The sequence below is a fragment of the Manis javanica genome, chromosome 4 (genome assembly GCF_040802235.1).
Source record: "Manis javanica isolate MJ-LG chromosome 4, MJ_LKY, whole genome shotgun sequence".
Lineage (NCBI taxonomy): Eukaryota > Metazoa > Chordata > Mammalia > Pholidota > Manidae > Manis > Manis javanica.
The window spans coordinates 155,892,315-155,915,542 of record NC_133159.1 but is presented as its reverse complement, the minus strand read 5'-3'; the positions used below and the strand labels follow the sequence as shown (position 1 = coordinate 155,915,542).

The window sequence follows — 23,228 nt, the reverse complement described above, 5'->3', positions numbered from 1 at the left end:
GAAGGGAGGAGACCATGCCGGGCAACCTTGAAGGGGATCGGGGGGCAGGAGTACAACAGCTAAGGATAAAGGAAATTGCTTCTGGCCCAAGGAGGCTGTGTGGAAACAGCCTGGTGTTCGGAAGTTGTGGAGCTCATCCTGCCTTTGCCAGGATAAGATGTCTCCAGGCCTCAGTTTCCCTGCTCTGGTGAGAACAACCAAATCCGTAATGTCTTATTCAAGGACTGTGCAAAGGGGCTGCATTCCAGGAAGGGCCAGAAAGGGTGAAGCACCCATGAATACCTCAAGGAAGATGGGAGAAGGTGAGGATTGTCAAAGTCTCCAGCCAAGATCTCAGAGGCCCCCACCTGATGCCACAGGCTTGGGTAGGGCTCTCCAATGGCAGGATGAGAAGGCTGGGGCCAAAACATATGGTGCTTCAGCCTCAGTGCTGAAGATGGAACCCCAAGGGTCCTGGCTCCAAACAAAAGGAAGGGTTGGAGGCAGTTTCCCAGCTGCTCACCAAGGAAGCCTAGATCACCAGGGCTGGAAGAGACCATAGATCTTGTCTAAGTTGCTCAAGAAACTGAGTCCCAGAGACATTAGGAGCTCGTTGAGGTCACACAATGTTCAAAAGGCACTGCCCCAGGTATGCAGGAGGATGGGAGGTGATTCAGTCAATCCCTGGCCTTGGGAACCTCTCAGACTGGCAGAGAGGACAGACTCTTCACAACTAAATATAACCCCAGGCACATTGTGACAAGGGTGTGCAAGCTCTGTAAAGTATTTGGCTCAGAGCTGGGGGTGAGGGTGTAAGTGGGTGAGTGGAGGTTGATGGGGGGTGGGGGGCAGGCAAAAGGCCAAGAGCCAGGAGGACTTGCCCAGTGGCGCGGGGAGGGCCCTGGTCCTGAAGCCTGGGAAGGGGAAGCCTTGTGCACCCTGCTCCCGTGCCCCACCCATGTGGCTCACCGCTTTGTTCTGATAGCTTACAGCCCGAGGAAGAGACTTCCTTCTGGTAACTTCCTGCCCACCCAGAGGGTAGGTCCGTGGCTGGCTGCCTCAGTGATCTTGCTGGCGACCACCCACACACCTGCTGCTGAGCAGCCAACGAAGAAAACACCCTCTCTTGAGAGCACATTGCCAGGGAAGGGACCATCAGGGTGAACCTGGGCAAATCCTGCAGACAGGGACAAGGCTGGGAGGCAAGGGTTGGGAGAGAGGCACCCATGGGAAGTGCTGCCAGGAGGGAAATTGCTTCTCAGCTTCAAGAAGGGGTGGTGAATTGCTTCTGGGATCCTATTAGGGAAGACAGGGTGATGGGAGAGTGAGACGTGGAGGGCCGAGAGTCCCAGCATGGCCATGCTAGAGTAAGCAGAAGAAAATCCGGACCCCAAATCAGTTTTACAGATGCGGATGTGGAAACTCAGCCTTAGGAGGATGGTGCTAATAGGAGGGCTTCCTGGAGCATCACGAGATCACTCCCACCCCGACTAGGCTGAAGGGCAGGAAATTAACACATGTTGGTGCCTACTAAATGTGCCAGGCAATGTGCACGCCTTTCCCATTCAGTCCTCAGAGTAACCCTATGAGGTAGGTCCAATGATTACCCCTATTTTACAGAAATGAATGTCAAGGCAGAGGGGTGCTGAAGCAGCAGGCACATGTAATCAGGGAGCCGCAGAACCTCAGAAAGGTAGCAATTTAAAAGAATCGTAGGGAGCTACCACCTGGATGATGCCTGGGGTCCCCTCCTATCCCTCTCTCCTTGGGTCCACACGCACACACGTTCTGCCTTGGTGTCTGCCAGTTCCCCAGTCTTCTGGATTGTCTGGGCACACAAGTTCTGCCCATTTCACAGGTGAGGAGACACGTCCTGAGACAGACGTGACCTTACCAAGGATTTATTCACACAGGAAGTGTTGTTGAGTCCCTTTCCACTGCTCTACGACTCGTCGGCCCCCAGCGGAGTTGTGCGCGGTGGGGGCACTTTGGAAACAGACCCACTGTGGCTCTATCAGCCTCAGTGTCTGGAGGGGCGTGTCTCCAGCGCGGCCCAGCGGCCACTCGGAGGGGCTGTCACTGTGTCAGGGGACCCCATCCCTGACCCAAAGTCCCTCCAGAAGCCTCAGGTTCAGGGAGGCGCTGTTGCCATTCGTCAGGGACTCAGACAATTCAAAGCAAAAGGCCTAGGGTTACGGGGCGGACCGGGGCGGAGCGCGGGGTGCGGCGGCGGCACCGGGCGCGCCCTCGCGTGCTGGGGAGGCGACCCGCTCGCCTTCCTCACCGCCGCGCCCCAGCCCCATGGACGTCCTGTGCGGCTCCGGGGAGCTTGGCTCCAAGTTCTGGGTAAGGAGGTGTCCCGGGACCGAGGGCGCGCACAGGACAGCCCCCGAGACGACCCGGGGGAGGGCGCGATGCGACGCCGCTGGGGGTCTGGCCACGCCCAGAACCGGGTCTCGCGGCGTCGGAACTGCCCTGAGCCCGGGCCGCACGGAGGAGCCGGGACTCGAGGCACGACGCTCCTCGCCCGCGAGTAGGAGGTGCATCCCTGACTTGCCGCCTCACCCCAGTCCCTGACCGCAGGGTACAGAAGTATTACCTACCTTTCTGATGACCCTCCACCTGCCTCATGAACTGGGGCTCAGTTGCCCGCCCTTGGCCCCAGGGCATCTCCTTGGAGTTCTGCTGGCCTTCTCCTTGGAAAGGGTTCCTGCCACCTTCCCTCTGGGCAAGAGCCACCACAGACGAAGGGAGCTTGCTGCCCTCGCCTCAGGAAAGAGAGGCAGACCTCACTTGACAGGCAGGCCCTGACTGGCACAAGATATCAGGACTCCCTGAGTAGAAAAGCAGGCTGTTTAACCCACACTGGCCAGATCCCATTCTAAGACATCAGGCTGCTGTTTCTAGACACCTCCCTCCCCCCACAGCATGGTTCAGGCACATTAAGTGTAAACAGCCTAACAGCCTTCTTACAGCTTTCAAAACCCGCTCATGGCAGCGCCCTGATCTTCTCTGCAGCTCTGGGAAGCAAGTGGTAGCATGTCTCCCTTTTACAGATGGGCTCAGATTCAAGGGGCTTGTCCATGGTTATCCAAGGGATGCCCGGCATAGGCTGGTCTCAGATCCAAGGCCTCAGGATCCCAATCTCGAAATCTGTTCCCCGTTTTGAGTATTTGTTCATATGTACCTGGTGTTCATGTGCCAGGTGTGTATGATGATGCACGGCTGTGTACTTGTGTGGGTGCATGGGTGTGTGTATGCATGTGTGTGTATACTGTTAGGAACCCCACTCTTGGGCTGTGTTTGGAATGGGTTGGGGGGTTACATGGATTTTTTAAAACATGGGCAATGGAGTATGTGTAAAAAAGTATCTTTGGGGACTTCTCTTTTTCTCCGGGTCACTAAAGGGTTAACAGAGAGGGTGCAACTTCTCTGCAGTCTACCCTTCTCAGCAGCCCCATAGGAGCACCATCTGCATCCAGCCTGGACTGGTCAACAGAGTCCAGAGGTTGCGTTTGGCTCCTCAGGACACATCCTTGCTCGCTCTGCCCACTTGGTACCTGGCTGGGATGGCTGTGGCAGGGGACTTGCAAATCCAGGGGATAGATGTGCCCATGCCTCAAACACAAGGGCATCTGTCCCCCATTGAACAGCCCTGAGAGAAAGGTTGGCTTCAGGGATCCTGGATCTGGAAGACTCAGGTCTCCCTTCTTGTTCTGGAGCCTTTGGCTCTCCCCCTCCCTGATGTGATAGACTCCAAGAAGGACAGAACTTGAGGGTTTGGAGCAGTTTATCCCAGCCCCTCATTGTGGAGCTGGGGAAACTGAGGGCCAGGGAGGGAATGGGCTTGTCAAGATCATACAAGCAGCTGAAGAGTGCTAGACCAGAAAGCAGGACCCCTGGGATGGTGTTCCAACCTTGCCACTGCCGGACTGGACACCACTGGGCTTCTGGGCCTGCTGCTCCCTGAACTTCTTGCTGCTTGTGAGCTTCTGTGCCTCCTTTGAGGACCTCAGGAATGATGGGAGTCAGTTCATTTATATTAGGTCCAAGGGATGAATCCCTTATGGGGTTGCTGCTTGGGTACATCAAAGGACAAGGAACTGACTACCTTTCTTCCTCACCCCAACGTATAAACATACTCCATCTGCCACATCACCTTCTTGGCTCCCGAAAGCTATTCCAGCTGCATGCAGTGTGGTTGGTGACTGGGGGTGGGGTGGGGAGCAATCAGAAAGGCTCCTAGCTCATCCTCTGAAGGTTTGCGCAACTGACGCAGGGTCTGAGGCCAGGAGGCTCTAGCTCCATTCCCCAAAAGGGTACTCGTTTGTGGTGTGCTAGTTTGCATTTCATTTGCATTATATGTTATTCAGGTATGCCTGTCCCTGAATCTTTTATCATTGGGTTCTGTGGGTGACCCACCTTAAGGGAGGTAATTCAGAGCAGTCAGAAAGTACCTGAGCCAGGAGTGAAAAGGTGGGAGTGGAGGAAGAATGGGGGGTCGGGTCCCTCTGGCCACTTATTCACTGTATGAAGCCTTTGCAGTAGCATATCCTCACACCCTCAGTTTCTCTGCTTGTGAAATGGGGAACTAACCCATCTTCTAAGCACCTTACAAGATTATTGTGGAGATCAAGTGAGATAGAGAATGTGAGATGATTTTGAGAACTAAAAAACACTCTATGAGTGACAGGGTCTGATAATGCTGGGGAAAGGAGGGAAGAGAAAGAGAAATGGCGTAAGATCTGGGAAGACCTGCAAAAAGGAGGTTACAGGGCTGGGGGTCTGGATGCTCCCATTGCAGCTGTTTGCTGGGGAGTCTGTGGCTAAATCCATCAGTCAGCCCCAGCTAAAGCTAAGGGGGGCAGCCTCTAGGGGATCCATGACTCCCTGGACGTGTGCACTCGTGGCTATGCCCTCACACACAGCATGCACTGGGTGGGTGGTTTACCTGTTTGTTTGACTCTCTCTCACCTCTACCTGCTTTGGGGCAGCTTACCAACATCTCTGAGGGCTTGGGAGTTTTTCTGGAAATAAATTCCAAAAGAATGAACTGTGACCAAGCTGCCCAATGCTCATGAGGCCAGAGATGCCTCTAGAACAAAGGAGGTGATACTCTCCCTGTGCTGTGCCCCACTGTCCCCTGCATGGAGGATTATTCCCTGTTCTGAGCTTAGCGGTAGGGGAGAACCCAGGTGGTAAAGAGAGTACATGAAAGAAGGGCCTGGGGTCATTTACTTTGCTGAGATCTTTATGATTTGCAGAATTAGCCTTGTTCTGATGGCCCCAGGAAGCTCTTAGGAGACTGATGTCACCTCAGAAATCTGAAGGTCCTGATGAGGAGAGCTGTCCTGAGATGGCCCTGATTGTCTGAGAAGTAGTGAGCTCTCTGTCACTGGGAGTGTGCAAGCACATGGTTAGTGACCACTTGGTGGGGATGCTGGAGAGATTTACACCAAGGAAGGAGTTGGGTTCCACACTGAAATTCTGTGACCAGGTAGGAAAGGGAAGATGTAGCCAATGGGAAATTTCTGGACCTCCCTTCCCTGGCTCTCTCCCCAGCTTAGGCATGGAGTTTACCTTGGGGCAGCTCGTGTAGAGACTATGGGTCTCCCACTGGTCAGGCACCAGCACCTTCCCAACTGATCCCTTGGCTGTCTACCAGCCCTACAGAGGGGCAAAGCCCTCCTCCTTCCTCTGAGAGACTCAGCTCAGCTCCCTGTGTCTCCTGCTGTGTTCCAACTAGTCCCATTCTGTCATTCACTATCTGTGTGACTTTAGGCAAATCACTTACCCTCTCTGGGCTCCATCTGGGCTTAGGTGGGCTCTGGGTCTAGTTGCCCATTGCTGATTCTGGGAGGCTGAGGTGTAGGCTCAGTGTGAGGCAATGATTAGGGCCTTCAAACTTTAAGGCTGCTGAGTATCGGGGTCTTCCCTGGCTTCTTTCAGGCCCTTGCCCAGGTGTGTGAGTATTGCACAAGGCTCTGATTTCAATGTACTTTGACTCTCAAATGAAGAGTCATTTGCAAAACTGTGGGGACACTGGCAGAGGCAGGCAGGTGTGTGGGAGGTGAGCAGCCTTCAGCCTTCTGGACACCAAAGCTACCCCCTTGGGAATCCAGTCTTTCCTGCCAGGCCAGGACCCCTAGAATCCCCTCCCTCTGTCCCAGCTGAGGGCAGCAAAGCTGGTGGTAGAGCACTTGAGCCTTTGACCTCGTAGCTTCTGGCAGGAGGACTTGGTCCCTTGTGACCCCAGGCTGGTTTCTCCCCAGCCCTACATCTCCCCAACGGCCCCTGGATTCAGGTCTTGGGGGTCAGAGACTTAGGGAAAGAAGCGAGGGAGGGAAGTGAGGGAGGGAACTTTGCCAAGGCCACCTGCTGGCCCCCAGATCAGGAAACTGGTTTAGAGCCTGAGGTCAGCCCCCAGGGAGGGAGGTCCCAGTGCGGCCTATCAGCTGACCCTTGCAGGAGGCAGGATCAGAGCCCCTAAGCTGTTTCCAGTCGTCCCCACTGGGGTTGTCTGGGCAACAGGTGGAACAGGATCCCCGGGAGAGGGTGAGACCTGGGTGTGCCACTGGGAGTGGCTGGGCCTCCCCTCTGCCCCACCTGGAGCTGTTCCTGTTTCTAGCGCTGAGTCCAGGAGGTACTGCTGGGGTACTAATGTGGGTCTAACTCTTGGATTGGATTTCCCCTTCTAACTGGGGATTCAGGTTTCTAATCTGGCGGCTCCCAGCACCCAGCCAGTCTGTCACCCTGTGATGACAGCCCTTTTACCTCAGTGCTGTGGGAACCACCACAGGAAGGTGATTCAAGGCTACGTGGCAGATAGGAGATATTAATGTTTCAGGTGGTCTGGACACATACCCCCAGGATGGGATGTCAAGTTGGAGCCCTAGAGGGTGTAGAAGAGGTTGTGCAACTGGCACCTGGCCTCGGAAGCTGGACTGCCTGGGTTCAAGTCCTGGTGTTGGCCCAAGTAAACGGGGGCTGGTCACTCTCCAGCTGGGGGACTCAGCTATTATGAACATTAAACAATAATCCTGGAACACAGTGCTCAAAACATCAAAGCTGCTGTCGGCTGGCATGACCCTTTTCCGAATTGGGTGGGCCAGTCAGGCCTGTGAGGCAGGCCCATGAGACGGACCTAGCATCACAGGCCTTTCCAAAGTCTGCTGTTTCAGCCACAGCAGGTCAGTGAGCACGAACAAGGATCAGAACCGGCCCTTGCCCTTTCTGCACCACCATTTCTGCTGAGATAAATGAACTTGTTGGTTGACCTTTTCTCCCCCTTTTCCCCACCACACAGGATTAAGGAAGTAATTACTCTTCTCACGACAGGCTGTCAGCAACCCTGGGGCCTGTGACTGGGAAGTCCCTGACAGCTGTGGCCCAGCTGGAGCACAGGGCCACGGGATCCCCACTTCCACTTGTCCCCTGCTGGGGTCTACGGGGGTTTCAGCCTCCATGCCCATGAAGGGGCCTCTGCTGTGCAGTCCATTCTGGGTGCCAGACCTTATCAACCCCATCCAGCTGTTTAATCGCATTATTAAGGAAGCTGTTGTCACTGGGGAAACTGTGTGGGTGACAGCGGGGGAGGAGGCTGTGGCCTCAGCTACCAGCCCAGCCAGGCCGGTGCTCCTCAGAATGGGAGTGGGGGTTGGGGTGATGGTTTGAGAAGGGATTCTCCATCCTGCTCTGTGAGATTGCAGGGAGTGTCATTGGGTCCAGGAAATGACTTCCACCAACCCTGTTCTTAATACAACTTTATTTGGGTCAGAGACTCTCTTGGGTGCCAGAGACCATGCCTCAGTGTCAGGAGAGAGCATACCGCGTTCCTGGGCATGCAGGTGCCAAGGCTGGGCCTTGGACAGCACCCTCCTTTCATTGGCTCATTCATTCATTCTTTTATTTACTAAATGCATCTGAGTGCCTTTGCTGTGCCAGGCATTGTTGTAGGCAGTGGGGAACACCCTGGTCAACAGAACTAATAAACCTGTCCTCATAGAGCGTGTGTTCTAGTGGGAAGAGACAGAAAAACAATCAACAAAGTAAATCATTCAGTTGTATAGTATGCTAGCAAGTGAGAAGGGCTATGGGAAAAATCGGGTAGGCTAAGAGAGATGGGGGTGAGTTACAATTTTAATTAGAAAAGTCAGGGTGGACCTCCATGAGAAGATGAGATCTGAGCAGAAACTTGCAGGTGATGAGGATATGAAGCATAGTACTGCTGCCTTAAGGCCAGAGTGGGCCTGAAGTTTGAGAACCACACAGAGGCCGGGGACAGGGTGATGTGAGAGAGAGGAGTGGGGGAGGTGAGGTCAGAGAGATGGAGGAGGCAGATGATGAGGGTCTGGAGGACCACATGGGGACTTTGGCCTTTATTCTAAGTGAATAAAGTAGAGAGCCCTTGTCAGGTTTTAATCAGAAGAGTGACATGGTAGTGTGGCATGGCTTACATTTCTGCCTCTAGCTACCGTGCTGGAAATGACTGCCTGGGCAAGTAGCAGGGTGGAAGTGGGAAGTCCAGAGAGAGGCCTGCAGCAATAATCCAGGAGACACAGTAGGCTGGGGAGAATCGGTTGGATTCTGGATATATTAGGGAGAACCAAATGAAATTGCCCTTTTTTAGGTAAGAACAGTCAAATATAACATTTTCACATAGTTCAGCCTAATAGTCTGAATGTAGAATGGACAGACTATGCTGAAGGGTTGGTGTGGGGTATGAGAGAAAGAGACAAATCAAGGATAGCTTCAAGGATTTTGGTCTGGGAGGAGGAAAGAGTTGTCATCCGTTGAGTTGGGCAGGCTGGAGAGAGGGGATGGGCAGGGGTTCAGTTCTGGACATGCTGTGTATGACACGTCCCACAGATGGTTTAGGAAGGGCTCTGGCGTGAATAGTCTAGGGACACGGGCGTGGACGAGCGCCCCCTACCTCCTGGAGAGGGCTTTGCCCAGTTGGGACACACTTATCTGAAGGAAGGGAGCCCAGGATGCATCTCCCTGTGGGTCAAAGCAGCCATCTGGGTCCCCACTCCCCTGAGATCTCTTGCCTGTTGCCATGGAACAGGGTATCTGTGATACAAAAACATGGTCCCAACAACATGTTGCTCCATCACCTGTTTCCCTAAGCTTGAGTCAAGGTGCTTTGCTGTTACTCTGACTTCACTAGGGAGCTGGCTGGGATGTTGTCATCACTCCCATTACTCACACGTGAGACTGGGGCTCAGAGAGACGAAGGCCCTTGCCCACAGTTCCATGGCTCAAAAGCGGCAACCCATACTGGGTCCTCTTCACTGGGGTTTCGCTTTGCTTGTGGACAGTGGCCACTCCCCACCTGACTCAGAGATCCATGCTACATCCCCCCGGAGATTCTCTGTCATGCCTTGAACTTGGGTCCCCATCCCCCCACACATCCACTCCCTTGTCATAGACCATATCTGGGCTGCTTCTGCATACCTGGCCCTGTACTAGGAGTTGGAGGGTGTGGGCACAGGAGAGGAGAGAACAGGAGGAGGGCCTGGTGTCTGTCTCAAGGCCCCTGTTGCTATAGCAGAGAGGATGTGTCCACAGGTGTAGGTCCAGGCAGCATGGGGTGGAGAGAAACCCCAGCTTGGTGCCACAAGGCCTGGTTGCCTGCCCCAGCTTCCCGCTGCCAGGTGTCCTTGGACCTGTTGCTGGAGCAGGTGGAGCCTTCTCTTTGGCAAGCCAGCCTAATGTTCCTCCTCTGTTCTTCTAGAAGTTGTTTTGCAACAATAGCCAGATAATGACCACGTAAGTGCTGTAATAAAATGCCACTGAAACATAAAGGGCCTTGATCACTCTCAGGTGATAGTCACTTAGCTGCCTGCCAAAGCCATACAGGATAAAGCAAGAAAAACCACATCAGCGGCTGAGGTGCCCCAGAAAGGTTTCCTGTAGGAGGCGAGGCTCCGGCCTGAGAGGTGGGAGGTGCACTCCAGGCCTGGAGACCTGACGGTCAGAGCTAGGGGTGGCCTTAGGTAGGCTGTCTGGATGCAACCAAGCAGATGGGATTCATGGGCTGGCCAAGTTTAAAGCAGGTCAGGCTGCCCATTGACACCTGAATAGATAAATACAAGGGTCCATTCGCACACGGAACCACCATGCAGAGAGGGGAGGGAGGCTCCCACTTACACTCAACCCCAAGGATGACACTCACAAACACAGTGCTGAGTGAAAGACTCCTGACATGAAAGGTACATACTGTATAATTTCCTTTATAAGAATATCTCAAACAGGCAAAATTAATCCATACAGAAGGCAGGATGGTATTCCCCTGGGGTGAGTAGGGACTGCGAGGGAGTATGGATGGGGGCTTTGGGGTGCCAGCAATGTCCTGTTTCTTGATTTGGATGCTGATTACACAGGTGCATTCAGTGTAGGAAAATTCATTGAGGTGTAAACAAGATGTGTGTACTTTTCTGTACATATGTTATACTTGACTAAACATATAACGTATGTTATACTTGACTAAAAAATGTTTTAAAAAGGGAAAAAGCAAAACACATGGCTGGAGCTGGCTTAGCTGTGTCTGCCTCCCCTCCCCCTGGGATGCCTGACCAGGGCCAGGAGTGCACCCAGCTCTGTGACTCTGGGCTGGCACGCTGGGTGTCCAGCAAGTTTACGGGTCCTTAGCTTACATTGCTTGAATGACTACTGAATACAGGGCTCTAGAATACAACCTCTGCCCACTGGGGCATGAGTAATATGCCCCAAAGCAGTGGGTCCCTGGGGTGCGTAATACCCTAAAGGTGGGGACAGGTCTGCCCCAGGTGCACTTAGTCCACTGCCTGACTCATAGTAGGCTCACTGAAGCATCATCAGGTGAAGACAGTTGCTCCAGAGGAGGAAGGATGCTCAAGCTGGGAGCACTAGGCCAGGCCCACTACCCCTTCCCTGTAGCTCTTGGGATTTTGACAGGTGGGAGAAAGAGGGACCAGCCTGAGCAAAAGTGTAGGAGGAGGAGTGAGATTCTCAAAGCAGATTTCAGGTGAGTGAGTTTGGCAGCAGGGGAAGGGAGCAGGGAAGGAAGGTGAGACGAGAAGCCTGTGGTGTTTGGACCTGACTCCATGAGCAGTAGGGGTGTGGGCATGAGGCGAGGGACAAAGCTGCCTTTCAGGAAGAGTTATCTCGTGGCAGTTGGCAGGCATTGGAGGGCAGAGGGCTGACCCAGATGGGATCACAGAGTGAACCTGAGCTGAGGAAAGGGAGGCAGGATGTGCAGACCACTCCAAGAAATATTTTCCTAAGATGGGAGAACTCAAGCACATAGCTAGTTCATACAGACAGATAGGTAATTCAAGGCCAGCTGGGGGCCTTGAATGCCATAATAACATGCTTGGATTTTTGTCTTCTAGGCAGTAGGGCACCACTGAAGGTTTAGAGGGAAACTATAAGATTATCCTTTTGTTCGTTCATTTATTTATTCAACAAATATTTTATTTAACTTGCTTAAACAAATTTTTGCTAAGCACCTACTATGTACTAGGCACTATCCTAGGTACTTACAACATATCAATAAATAAAAATTCTTTCTTTCAAGGAACTTACATGTCAGCAGGAAGAGATGAGAGAAAGCATAATAAACTAGTAAATTATATAGCATGTTAGAAGGTGATAGGTACTATAGAGAAAATAAAAGGCAGAGAAGGGTCAGGAGGGTGGACTGAGAATGCTAGGGGTGGGATGCAGATGCCAACATTAAACAGGGTGGTCAGGGTAGGTGTGGGGAAGTTGGGGTTCCTATGGCCAGGATCCTCACTGAACTTAAACCACTTGATGATGTAACTGGCCTGTTGCTAGGCTACTGCTTCCACATCCGTAGGCAATAAGCTATTATTGCACTATATAGAGAGCTCGGCCCGGTGCTCTGGGCAGAGGCAGAGACCTTAGTGCTCGGCCTACTGCTGGGAGAACAAGCCAGGTAATAAACCTTTTCACCCCAAAGAAACGTTCTACTGTCATTTCTTTGGTCGCACTGAATCCATAGTGAACTTTCCAGGAGCTAAAACCCATTGACAAGACAGTGGGCTTCGAGATGGAAGACTTAAGGAGCCTGAAGGGGAATGCCAGAGAGAACAGCAAGTACAAAGGCCCTGAGGCAGGAATGTGCCTGATGTTTAGGCAGAATCAGGAGGCCACTGGCTAGAGTGGTACAGGAGAGGCAGTAAGAGACGTCACAGGCTGGTGGACAAGGGCACTATGCAGGTCTGTACAGGCTCTTGGGTATGTGAAGTGGAGATGTCACTGAGTAGTTGGATATAGAGTTTGGGGATTTGGAGAGTGTGGAAAAAAAGTGTGAGCTGGAGAGATAAACATGGGAGTGAGTCATTGGCATGTAGCTGGGACTAGATGAGACCACTAAGGGGGTGAGTGCAAATGGAGAAAGAGATGGAGAAGAGGCAAGGACTGAGCCCTGGGGCACTCTGATGCCAAGAGGGAGAACCAGCAAAGAGACAAGGAAGGGAAGACCAGTGAGGAAGGGAAGACCCAGAAAGTGTGGGCAGGGATTTGGACCCCTAGGGCATGGGTGGGAAGAGACCAGAACCCCAAGGAAATTGTTCAGGAAGAGGAGAGGGCCTGGGCTGGTATGACAGCAGAGGGGCCAGGTGGGAGATGTTATCATTCCAATGTTACCCTTGAAGAAACCAGGGCCCAGAGAGGTGAAGGTTAAGCATCTAGCTCAAGGTCACAGCATGAAAGAGGTACAGCCACTTGTAGTGAACTTTGAAGTGAACAATATTACATAGTCAAAAGTGTGAACTCTGAATATTTATTTAACAAAAGCCTGTGATGTTCTACATGGAAGGATGAAGAACCTCAACTGGAGAGAATGTGAGAGGCACAGCCCCACCTTCCAAACAAAAGAAAAGAGTGGTGTGGGGAAAAAGAAAGTTCCTTTGGCCAGGATCCTCACCTGACCCTAAACTACTTGATGATGTAACTGGCCTCCTGATAAGCTAATGCTTCCACACCCGCAGGCAATGAGCTATTATTGACTGAGCCAATCTACAAAGAGCTCTGCCTAGTGGTGTGGGTGGAGGTAGAGACTAAGGTGGATTATGGACCTGCAGACTGCTGGATGTAGATGATTCTAGAGCTCAACCTACCACCAGGAGAATACAGCCGGGTATAAACCCTTTTATCCCAAGAACATTCCGTTGCCGTTTCTCAGTCTCATCAAATCCATAGTGAACTTGTGCGGGGCTGAAACCCTTGGGTAAGACAGTCACCCTAGGCTTTGTAATTTAGCAAGCTCTCTCCACATTCCTTGCTCCTTTGAGCTCACACCCACCCAGAAAGGTGGGTGGGGCAGTGGATGGCCTCCCCCATTTTCAAGGAGAAGCAGCTAAAGCTCAGAGAAGCTCCCTATCCCTTCCCTGGGAGAGGCTGAGAGAGGAGCTGGGCTCTTCAACCGTCTGCATCTATTGCTTTGATAAAATAAAAAACTGATTTAGAAAAAGTGGAAATCTAGAAAGACAGAAAGCAGATCAGTGGTTGCATGGGAGGTATGGGCTGCAAAGGTGAGCAAGGGAACTCAGGGAATGATGAAACAGTCTTTATTTCATGTGTTTTTTGCAGGCTGTACAACTGTCAGACTCATTGAATTGTGCACTTTAAACGGTGCAAGTTATTGTCCTTAAATTATAGCTCAGTTAGAGAGAGAGGAAATGAGGAAACAGGGGCAACAATAGCCTGCTAGGAGAGCTCACACTCGGAATGACACCTGCTCATTTGCACACACAGGCTCTGCTGCCTTCACACACCTTCTGACCCGTTGCACGTGGAAATAAGCCCAGCCGCCTCCCTTGAGTGAGAACCCAGTTCTTTAGAAGGCTGCCACAACACTGAATTATTTTCTCTGTTCCCAGGACTCCAATCTGTCTGTGCATACCGACAGCCCAGACCTCACTCCCTGCTTCCAGAACTCGCTGCTGGCCTGGGTCCCCTGCATCTACCTGTGGGTGGCCCTGCCCTGCTACCTCTTCTACCTGCACCGCCACCATCGAGGCTACATTATCCTCTCCCACCTCTCCAGGCTCAAGACGGTCAGGGCTGTGGGGCTCCCCTGTGGGTATGGCTGGGACCTGAGGGGGTTCTCTTTTCAGTGACTCCCTCCCTCCACCCTCAGCTGCTGGCCTGCCACCCAGATCTGCAAATAAATGAGATACTCCCTGCTTGAGTGTTCTCCGGCAACACTCTCCCCACTCTTGAGAAGCTTCTGGCTGGTGCCCAGCCTGGCCCTCAGGAGCAGACCCCAGGCAGGTCTGCTGGCTTCAGGAGCAAAGACCCCTCCTCAGTGGGGACTGTCCCTACCTTCAGGGATGGAGGCTCCAACATGTGCCCTGTTTGTAGGCCTTAGGTGTCCTGCTGTGGTGTGTCTCCTGGGCTGACCTCTTCTACTCCTTCCATGGCCTGGCTCATGGCTGGGCTCCTGCCCCCATCTTCTTTGTCACCCCCTTGGTGGTGGGGGTCACCATGGTCAGTGTGGGGCCCTGGGAACTCATGGGGTCTCCAGTGGGTTGTGTGATTGAGATGGGGGCACCATGGGCCCTGAGGAGTAGGCTGGATGCCTGAGCGGTGGGAAGGGTATGGGAGTGACCCCAGAATCATCTGGCCACATGGGGTGAGGAGGAAAGAGGCAGGTTCAGATGTGTGTGCTTTGCCCTGGCCTCCCCCACCCTCCCTGCACAGCTGTTGGCCACTCTGCTGATCCAGCATGAGCGGCTGCAAGGAGTGCAGTCCTCGGGGGTCCTCATCATCTTCTGGCTCCTGTGCGTGGGCTGCGCCATCATCCCCTTCCGTTCCAAGATCCTTTCAGCTGTGGCAAAGGTAAGGGGGAAGAGAGGAACCCAGCCAGGCCCAGCATTGTCTAGGGCATTACCTCAGATCTCAAGGTCACTGCTAGGACCCAGACTCCTCCCTTCTCCTTCTCCCTGGCTCCCAGGACTTTGCTGGGTCTCTACAGGAAGCAGACTGGGAGGCTGGGGGTGGAGGACCAGTGTAACAGAGGCGAATGGGGTGAGATGCAGCCATTGTTGGACTTCCATGGAGTGCAGGGAACTGTCCCGTAGCCACTTCCACCCCTACCCCCACTAAGCACAATATCTGACAGGGCTGTCTGCCGATGATGGTGTAATGGACACGTGCAGACGTGCACACACAGTCTGGCTTACCTGGGAATCCTATTACCTCATTCTCCCCTTTCTTACCCCCTACCTCTGTGCCCAGCCTTCCTCTTGATCTTTGCTGGTGACGGGTGGTGGTCAGGAACACTGGGGGTCCATCTAGTGCATCCCCATTTCTCCATCTCAGGGGGAGGCTGTCAGGTGTGGTAGTAAGACCACAGTCTCGGACACTCCCCTCACTTTGGGATCCTGGGCGAGGGCTTACCCTTTGGCATTCCTCAACTACAAACTGGGTATCCTAAGATTTATGCCTTGTAGGGAGGGTTGGACAGGGTCACGGAGATGAGGTGCTTGGCACAATGCCTGGTGCAGGGCAAGTCCTCACTGAACAGTGGCCCCCTCATGACCCTTCCCCATCTCTCAGAACCCTCTGAGCAGGGAACCCAGGTCCCCCCAGGTGTCACCCCTCAAGGCAGAACTGCCAGCCCTAGTTCCCTGAGCCCCTGATGCCCCTCTGTATCCTCCCCACCAGGGCAAGATCTCCGACCCCTTCCGCTTCACCACCTTTTACATCTACTTTGCCCTGGTGCTTTTTGCCCTCATCCTGTCCTGCTTCAAGGAGAAGCCACCGTTTTTCTCCCCAAAGAATGTCGAGCCCGTGAGTTTTCCATGGAGGCTGGGTGGTAGTGGCGGTGCCTCAGCCCAGCCCTTACCAGCCACCCCTATCCCTTCCAGTCCTTCTGTCCCCATGTCAGCTGCACAGTGCATAAACTAGGCCTGGAGCAGGAAGTAACAAGGAGGCCTTCCTCCTTCCACTCTTCCTTGAGAACGTGGTGGGTGCTCTGGTTTCCCCCATCCCACCCTCTCACTTTCTAGAACCCTTGCCCGGAGACCAGTGCTGGCTTCCTCTCCCGCCTGTCTTTCTGGTGGTTCACAAAGTGAGTTGGCTGGTCCTCCAGCCTGGGTCAGAGGGAGGGGGATAGAGGGAGGAAGGGGAGCAGGCTGGAAATTCAGGCGCCTGAGAAGTTGGGCCTGGCTGGCCCCCCCATACGCCAAACCCTAACCCCAGTGGGCATTGGGGCAGGTGAGGGTGGGAAAACCTGTCCGTTAGGGTTGGGGGCTGACTGCAGAGGCCCAGCCTGGCCCAGCTCCTATCACAGGCCACAGGCCAGCCCTGCATCTGGCAGACCACAGGTATGGGCCCAGGGGGCTGGAGGAAAGCTGTAATTAGTTTCAAGCTTTATAGTTTGGGATAAGCTTGCAGCTTGTCATTTCTTTGGCTGCCCTCAGCATGGCTTGAGCAGGATAATAGTGTCTGTGACCTGGGTGACTGCACATCGGCCATCTAACACTGAGAAGGCACCTCATCCACCTGACCACATACTTGCCCTTGGACCCAGCCAGTGTGAATTTCATGTCAGGGTCCAGGAGTCAATGGGGCATCTGGGGACAAAGCAGGGAGGGGGCTTGAGGTAGGAATTTGACCCCCAGCCTGTTCACTGGGAGAATAAAGGCGACACTGCCCTGGCCACAGCACCCCAGAGAGACCCTCCTCTCTGGAGACCCTAGGGCTTTGGAGACCCTAGCTCTAGGCTGTTGAACTCTGACCGTGTGTGGGGCTCTCTGCCACCCAAGCATGGCCATCCTCGGCTATCGACGGCCCCTGGGAGAGAAGGACCTCTGGTCTCTGAAGGAGGAGGACCGCTCGGAGGCAGTGGTGCACAGGCTGCTGGAGGCATGGAAGAAGCAGGCAGCGGGGTAAGCCCTCCCCAGGTGCCATGTCTCTCCACGCAGGCCCTTCACACAGTCAGGTCTCCTGCAGGGGAGGCTCATAGGTGACCACATTGCTGAGGGTGGGGACGAAAGCAGGTGCAGGTGGTCAGGAGATGGACCTCTCCCAGCTCTGCTGGCACCTTCAGAGCACTTACTCTGTCCCTCCAGCTGAAGGGCCTTCCCATGGGCAGCCTCCCATAGAGGATCCTGGAACTAATCTCTTGCCAACTGCCCCACCAAAAGAGCTGGGATTCAGAGTCCTCTTTCCCTACGCATTTCTACTGCAGGACAGAACCACCTTCCCTCCCACCACACCCCAGGGCCCAGGAGTGAACTGAGGGCTTGTTCAGCCCGGAGCCCCTGGTTCCTGACTGGCTGTTGGAGGAGCTGGGGACTTGGGTGTGGTCTGAGTGTCTTGGCTTCCATGGGTTGGAGCCTCTGAGAAGACCTGTGCACCCCAGTTGGCCGGCTGCACCCCCTCTTTTCCTCTCCACACCACATCCAACCTTCCCCACTCAGCTTCCCAGTGACTAGGCCACCAGCCGTCCCTGCCCAGGTCTCCTTTGCCTATGAGTGTCCTCCTGGAAGCTGGTCCTGGGGAAGCAGGGAGGGGGCCAGAGGAACTAAGGGGATTATAGTCCTCAGGGTGGCACCAGGGCCGCCCTTCACATAGCCTCCAGCAGCTGAAGACAGGCGCTTGGGGAACTCTCAGTTGGCAGGGCACATTGTGAGCCCCCCACGACCAGTCCTGAATGCCAAGAAAGCAGCTCCCCCTCCTCCCCACTCCTTGCCAGCCCTAGTCCATGTGCCCATTCCTACCCACTGCTCCTTCCCGGACCAGACCCAAGGATACAGCAGCATCTGGGAAGAAAGTCTCCAGTGAGGATGAGGTGCTGCTAGGGGGCCAGCCCAGGCCCCGGGAGCCCTCCTTTCTGAAGGCCCTGCTGGCTGCCTTTGGCCCCAGCTTTCTCATCAGCGTGTGCTTCAAGCTGATCCAGGACCTGCTCTCCTTTGTCAACCCACAGCTGCTCAGGTCTGACCACACTCTCTCATGCTGCAGCCCTTCCCTGGGAGGGGTGGGGGCTGTCTGGCTGTTGCTGAGGACTGAGCCCAGAGGAAGGGACAGCAGGTAGTCAGAAGAATCCCAGAACAGGAACTGAAAGACCTGTCTGCACTTCCTGTGTGACGTTTGGCAAGTGGCGATGCCTCTGCACATCAGTTTCACCATTCACACCCAACTTTAATTTACTAGGTACCTACCATGTGCCAGGCACCCTGGTGAGTGCATTAACAAACATTCTCTCTTTAAATCCTCCCAATAGTCCTACAGAGAGGTGCCCCCATTCCTATTTTTACAAATGAGGAGACAAAGTCAGAGAAATGAAGTGACTTACCCAAGGGCACCCGGCTTGTAAAGATGGAATTGAGTCCAGGGCTCTGAACTACAGCTATAGTGCTCTTTCCAGATGATAGGCGCTGTCATCTTTCACATGAGTGGCTTGGACTAGAAGGCGCCCTCAATTGAGGGGGTGGGAAGGAAAGCTGCCTAGCAGCTGAGCCCCGGCAACCTCTTGCCCCTCCATTCATGCATTCATCCATTCAGCAAACATTTATTGAGCCTCCAGGGTACCAGAATGTGCTAGACACTAGAGATACAGAGATAAATAAGATACTGTCTTAAAGTCTTAAGAAACCAAGAATAAATTCATCAGAGTACAATGTGTGCAGAAGTGTGCCCAGTTGTCTGGAAAACCCAGGGAGGGACAAAGAAGTCAGCTTGGAAAGGCACAAGGTACACCTGCCAGCCAGTGAGATTATCAAGTTTGGAAGGACAAATTAGTTAACTAGGTGAGGATGGAGGGAAACACGTAACCAAAGGAAAATCACCAAGGCCTGCAACAGCATGACTCAACAACTCCAGGCATTTCTGGAGGAAAGGGTAACTAGAAGGAGGGTGGGGAAGGAGAGCTAAGGAAATCCTTGAAAGATTTGAAGCCAGGGAGGAGCATCTGGTTTCCATTTCAAAAGAATCCCCCTGCCAGTAGTGTGGGGGATGTAGGGCAGGGTGGCCAGGTGGAAGTGGGCCAACCAGGTCAGAGGAGAGTCCAGGCCAGCAATGAGATAGGATTCAGGAGCTCCTGGGGAGGTCAGTGTGTGTGGCAGGGAGAGGGAGGGGTCAAGGGCGACCTGGGTTCTGACGTGGGTACTACAAATTATTAACTCAGTGGGCGGAAGAGGCTGGGCACCAGACAGGGTGGTGAGCTGAATCTTAGCCACATTGGCCCCCAGGTGCTGATGGGCCCCCATTGGGGAGATTCCCAGCTAGCTGGAGATCACATTTTCAGAGCCATCAGGTGAAAGCGCTGATTTGTGGCTGAGCTTTCCTAGAAAGCCCATGTGGAGGCCTCAGACAGAGCCCTGGGGGATTCTGACAAGCAAGGGGTGAGCAGAAAACTGGCTTGTAGGGCCAGAGCTGGGAAAAGCTGTGATCCATCGGTTGCGGGGTAAAGCGCAGAGAATGCTTCCAGGGAATGGCATGGCCTCCATGAAGCCAATGAAATAGAGGCTGAAAAAGGCAACATGGAGGTTGTTAGTGATTTTACTAAGAATAGAGGCTGAGACAGAGGGGAAGAGCCTGAGAGCTCAGCGTCTGCAGTGGAGACAGGGCCACGGACATCTAGAAACTTCCCTGTAAAGAAAAGTGTAGTAGTTTCTTGTGGCTGCCGTAACAAATCACCACAAACGGGTGGCTTAAAATAGAAACATATTCTCTAACCGTTCTGGAGGCTCGAAGTGTGAAATCAGGGTGTCGGCGGAATCGGCTCCTTCTAGAGACTCTGAAAATCTGTACCATGCCTCCAGTTTCTGATGGTTGCTGGCAATCCTTCCCATTCCTAGGCTTGTAGACGCCTCACTCAGAACTCTGCCTTCATCTTCACATTGTGTTCTCCGGCGGTGTGTGGGTGCGCACGTGTATGTGTGCATCCGTGTCTCTGTGTGCAAATGTCCCTCTCCTTTCTCTTATAAACACACCAGTCACTGGAGCCCTTCCTACTCCAGTATGACCTAATCTTAATTTGAATACATCTGCAAAGATCAAATAAACTCACATTCACAGGTACAGAGGTTAGGGTGCCAACATATTCTTTTGGGAGAGACACAGTCAATCCACAGCAGGAGAGGCCTGGCTGCAGCTATGGCAGGAGCTCCATGGAGTTGAGGGAAGGTTTGTTCCAACATGGAAGAGACTTAGTCATGTTCATAGGTGAAGGTAGAGAGCAGGCATCAGAGATGAAGATACTGGAGCTCAGGAGAAAGGGGGGCACAGTGAGGGAGCGTGTTCCTGATGAGGTGGGGAGTTTGTGCTTGGCAAGGAGTTCTCAGTAAGTGGGAAAATGTGAGCGGGGTGACTGCTGAGAGGGGTGAGGAGTGGGGACAGGTGAGGAGGGAAGAGGGAGAAGTGAGGAGGGCCAAGGGGGAGAAGTGGGATTAGGGCCCAGAGAAGGTCTCAGGGCAGAACTGGGGGCTACCGAGGTTGGAGAGGAAGAACTTGAGGGGAAAAAGTCTGTGTGGTCATGGGTGGCCTCTAGAACCCCCAGCAGCCTGGGAAAAGGGCCAGGAGATTCTAATCAGTGGGTGTGCAGCAGTTCTTCCTGCCGTGCACTCCAAGGAGGCAAGAAAGGCAGGTGAAGCTGGTAGAGGGAGGGTAATAGAAGGGGTAAGCGGTGGGGCCCAGGCAGAAAGGAAAGGAGGTGAAGGCAGAAGGGAGCAAAGATGGAGGGTCATGGTCATGAGGCAGCACTGGACTGAGTCCCCTGGTCTGGGAGGGTGGGAGTGATGGCCAGCAGCCCCCACCTGAAAGGTTTCAGAGGCAGGGCAGAGGGAGGCTGAGGGTGAAAGGGGAGGACAGCAGTAGGGGGCAGCCTGGGGGGCCTCCCTCCCTCATGCCACTCTCCTCCTGTTACAGCCTCCTGATCAGATTTATTTCAAACCCCAGGGCCCCTACCTGGTGGGGCTTCCTGGTGGCTGCGCTGATGTTCGTGTGCTCCACGATGCAGAGTCTGATCTTACACCAGTACTTCCACTGCATCTTTGTGACTGGGTTGAAGCTTCGTGTGGGGATCACAGGTCTCGTCTACAGGAAGGTCAGCTGGAGCAGGGTGCAGGTGGCTAGGGAGCTTTGGAGAGGCTCAGGGACCCAGCCCGTTGCCCTGTTGTCCCCCTGCAGGCTTTGGTCATCACCAATTCTGTCAAGCGTGAGTCCACTGTGGGAGAAATCGTCAATCTCATCTCAGTGGATGCCCAGCGCTTCATGGACCTTGCCCCCTTCCTCAACCTGATATGGTCAGCACCCCTGCAGGTCATCCTGGCCATCTACTTTCTCTGGCAGGTGATTCTGAAACCCTGACCTCTTCTCCCTTCCTCTGACCTTGAACTTGCTGAGAAGGGACAAGACAGGGTAATTCTGGGTCAGTAGAGAGGCTGCATAATGGACACAAGAGCTATCCTAGATATTGGGGTGGGGGCCAGGATTGCAAGGATGCTGGTGTCTGCAATCAAGGCTTTCCGGCCTGTGTCATCATCCTTCTGACAGATCCCAGAAAAGGAAAGGGAGCATATGGAAGCAGGATGGGCGTGACTCTGGCTGTCATTGTCTGTCTGTCTGTATTGGCCTTCCTGTGTGTCTGGACACCCTTCTATGTCTGCCTGTTTGTCCTCATCTGTTGTCGTTATCTGTTGGCTGGCTGCTTCTGCAAATGTCTTCATCATCTCAGCTTTCTCTATGTCTGCTTTCCATTATCTGTTTGACTGACAATCATCTTTTGCTTCCTGCCCAGATCCACATATCAGATCAAGAACCTGTTGTCCATTGGGTTCTGTCTGTACACTTTGGTTATCTGTCTGTCTTATCAATCCACTTGTGCCTCCTCAGATCCTGGGTCCCTCAGTCCTGGCTGGAGTTGCTCTCATAGTCTTGCTGATCCCACTCAACGGAGCTGTGGCCATGAAGATGCGTGCTTTCCAGGTGGGTGCTGTCACAGTACACCGCTCCTGCCTGGAGCACCTGGCCTGAGGGAGGGCATTCACTAGCCTCAGTTGCTTTGTGTACTGAGTATGGATGACTACAAGCCACTTTCACAGACCTTAGCTCACTCTGTCCTCACAACAACTCTGAGAGGGCTTTAGAAACCTTTTCATTTTGTAGCTGAGGAACCAAGACCTGGAATGATGATGGCAGTCCAGAATTAGACAGAACTGGGACTCGAACCTATGCCTTCTGGCCCCCTGAGAGTTTCTCCCACCATACTGTGCTGAGTGCAAATAGCCTATCATCCAGTCCTTTATTCACAAATGTTTATTGTACTCTTCAGTAGCTTCCCACCGCACATAGAATAAATGGCAAACTCCGCAGGACCACCCTGCAAGCTATCACCCCCCTGAGGTATGGTCAAGCTGTAGCCAGTCCGACCTTTCTTATGTCCAAAGCACCAAGCCACCATTCACACTGTTCCCTGGAACGCGCTTCATCCCCTCCTTGCCTGCCCAACTCCTTCCTTTTCTTCGCCTCTCAGCATAAACCCTGATGATCAAGGCCAGTACCTCGTTTGAGCTGGTCATCATCATCTGCCCCACATCTAGCACGTGACCTGGTACACTCTAGGCACTCGATAAATACGGGTTGAATGAATGAATTAATTTGGTGTGCCACACTGTAGGTTAGGCTCTAGGAGAACAAATGTATAAGCCATCTGTACCTTTAGACCACAGTCTACCTGGGGGTGCAGGCACAGCCAGAATCACTACAAAAGGAAATCACTACATGGCTTAGACACCTGGGGGAGGGGGAAGAAATTGCCGCCTGGGGGTGGTCAGTGACTGTAGCCCTGAGTCCAGAGCTGGCTTTTGTTAGGCATTCCAGGCTGAGGGGCCCTGGAGGCCCGGCAGGGGGGCAGGGCAAGAAGTCTGAATGGCTACAGTGTATTTGAAGGCGTGCAGGCATGAGCTGGTGGCAGAGGTCCAGCGAGAGGAGTGGGACGGGCCCCTGCCGCTCTTCCCTCAGGTAGAGCAAATGAAGTCCAAGGACTCACGCATCAGGCTGATGAATGAGATCCTGGGCGGCATCAAGGTGTTGAAACTGTATGCCTGGGAGCCCAGCTTCTTGGAACAGGTGGAAAGCATCCGGCAGGGCGAGCTCCGGCAGTTGCGTAAGACAGCCTACCTCCACGCCATAGCCACCTTCATCTGGGTCTGCACCCCCTTCCTGGTGAGCTCTCCCGGTGGCCCCGGCCTCCCACCTGGTCAGCCTGGGCCTTGGGCCTGGCGGACTCC

General features: G+C 53.6%; 1 protein-coding gene across 8 annotated transcripts in view; it reads left to right on the top strand.

The window, feature by feature from the left end:
- The first annotated feature begins 2,173 nt into the window (after window positions 1-2,173).
- ABCC3 (ATP binding cassette subfamily C member 3) overlaps window positions 2,174-23,228 on the top strand; it is a 46,951-nt gene continuing 25,896 nt past the window's right edge. For 6 of the 8 annotated variants that reach the window (XR_012130692.1, XM_017669481.3, XM_017669477.3 and 3 more), the window contains exons 1-12: window positions 2,174-2,325; window positions 13,869-14,045; window positions 14,353-14,478; window positions 14,692-14,829; window positions 15,658-15,783; window positions 16,002-16,063; window positions 16,761-16,883; window positions 17,740-17,931; window positions 20,866-21,043; window positions 21,127-21,288; window positions 21,832-21,924; window positions 22,960-23,163. Coding sequence is in view for 7 of the 8 variants with exons in the window: in XM_017669481.3 (XP_017524970.1) it covers window positions 2,281-2,325; window positions 13,869-14,045; window positions 14,353-14,478; window positions 14,692-14,829; window positions 15,658-15,783; window positions 16,002-16,063; window positions 16,761-16,883; window positions 17,740-17,931; window positions 20,866-21,043; window positions 21,127-21,288; window positions 21,832-21,924; window positions 22,960-23,163 (1,626 nt within the window). In the remaining variant the exon portion in view is untranslated. Of the gene's footprint in view, window positions 2,326-13,868; window positions 14,046-14,352; window positions 14,479-14,691; window positions 14,830-15,657; window positions 15,784-16,001; window positions 16,064-16,760; window positions 16,884-17,739; window positions 17,932-17,990; window positions 19,341-20,865; window positions 21,044-21,126; window positions 21,289-21,831; window positions 21,925-22,959; window positions 23,164-23,228 lie in introns of those variants that run through there. The other 2 variants (XM_073235433.1, XM_017669485.3) reach the window with 2 other exon arrangements.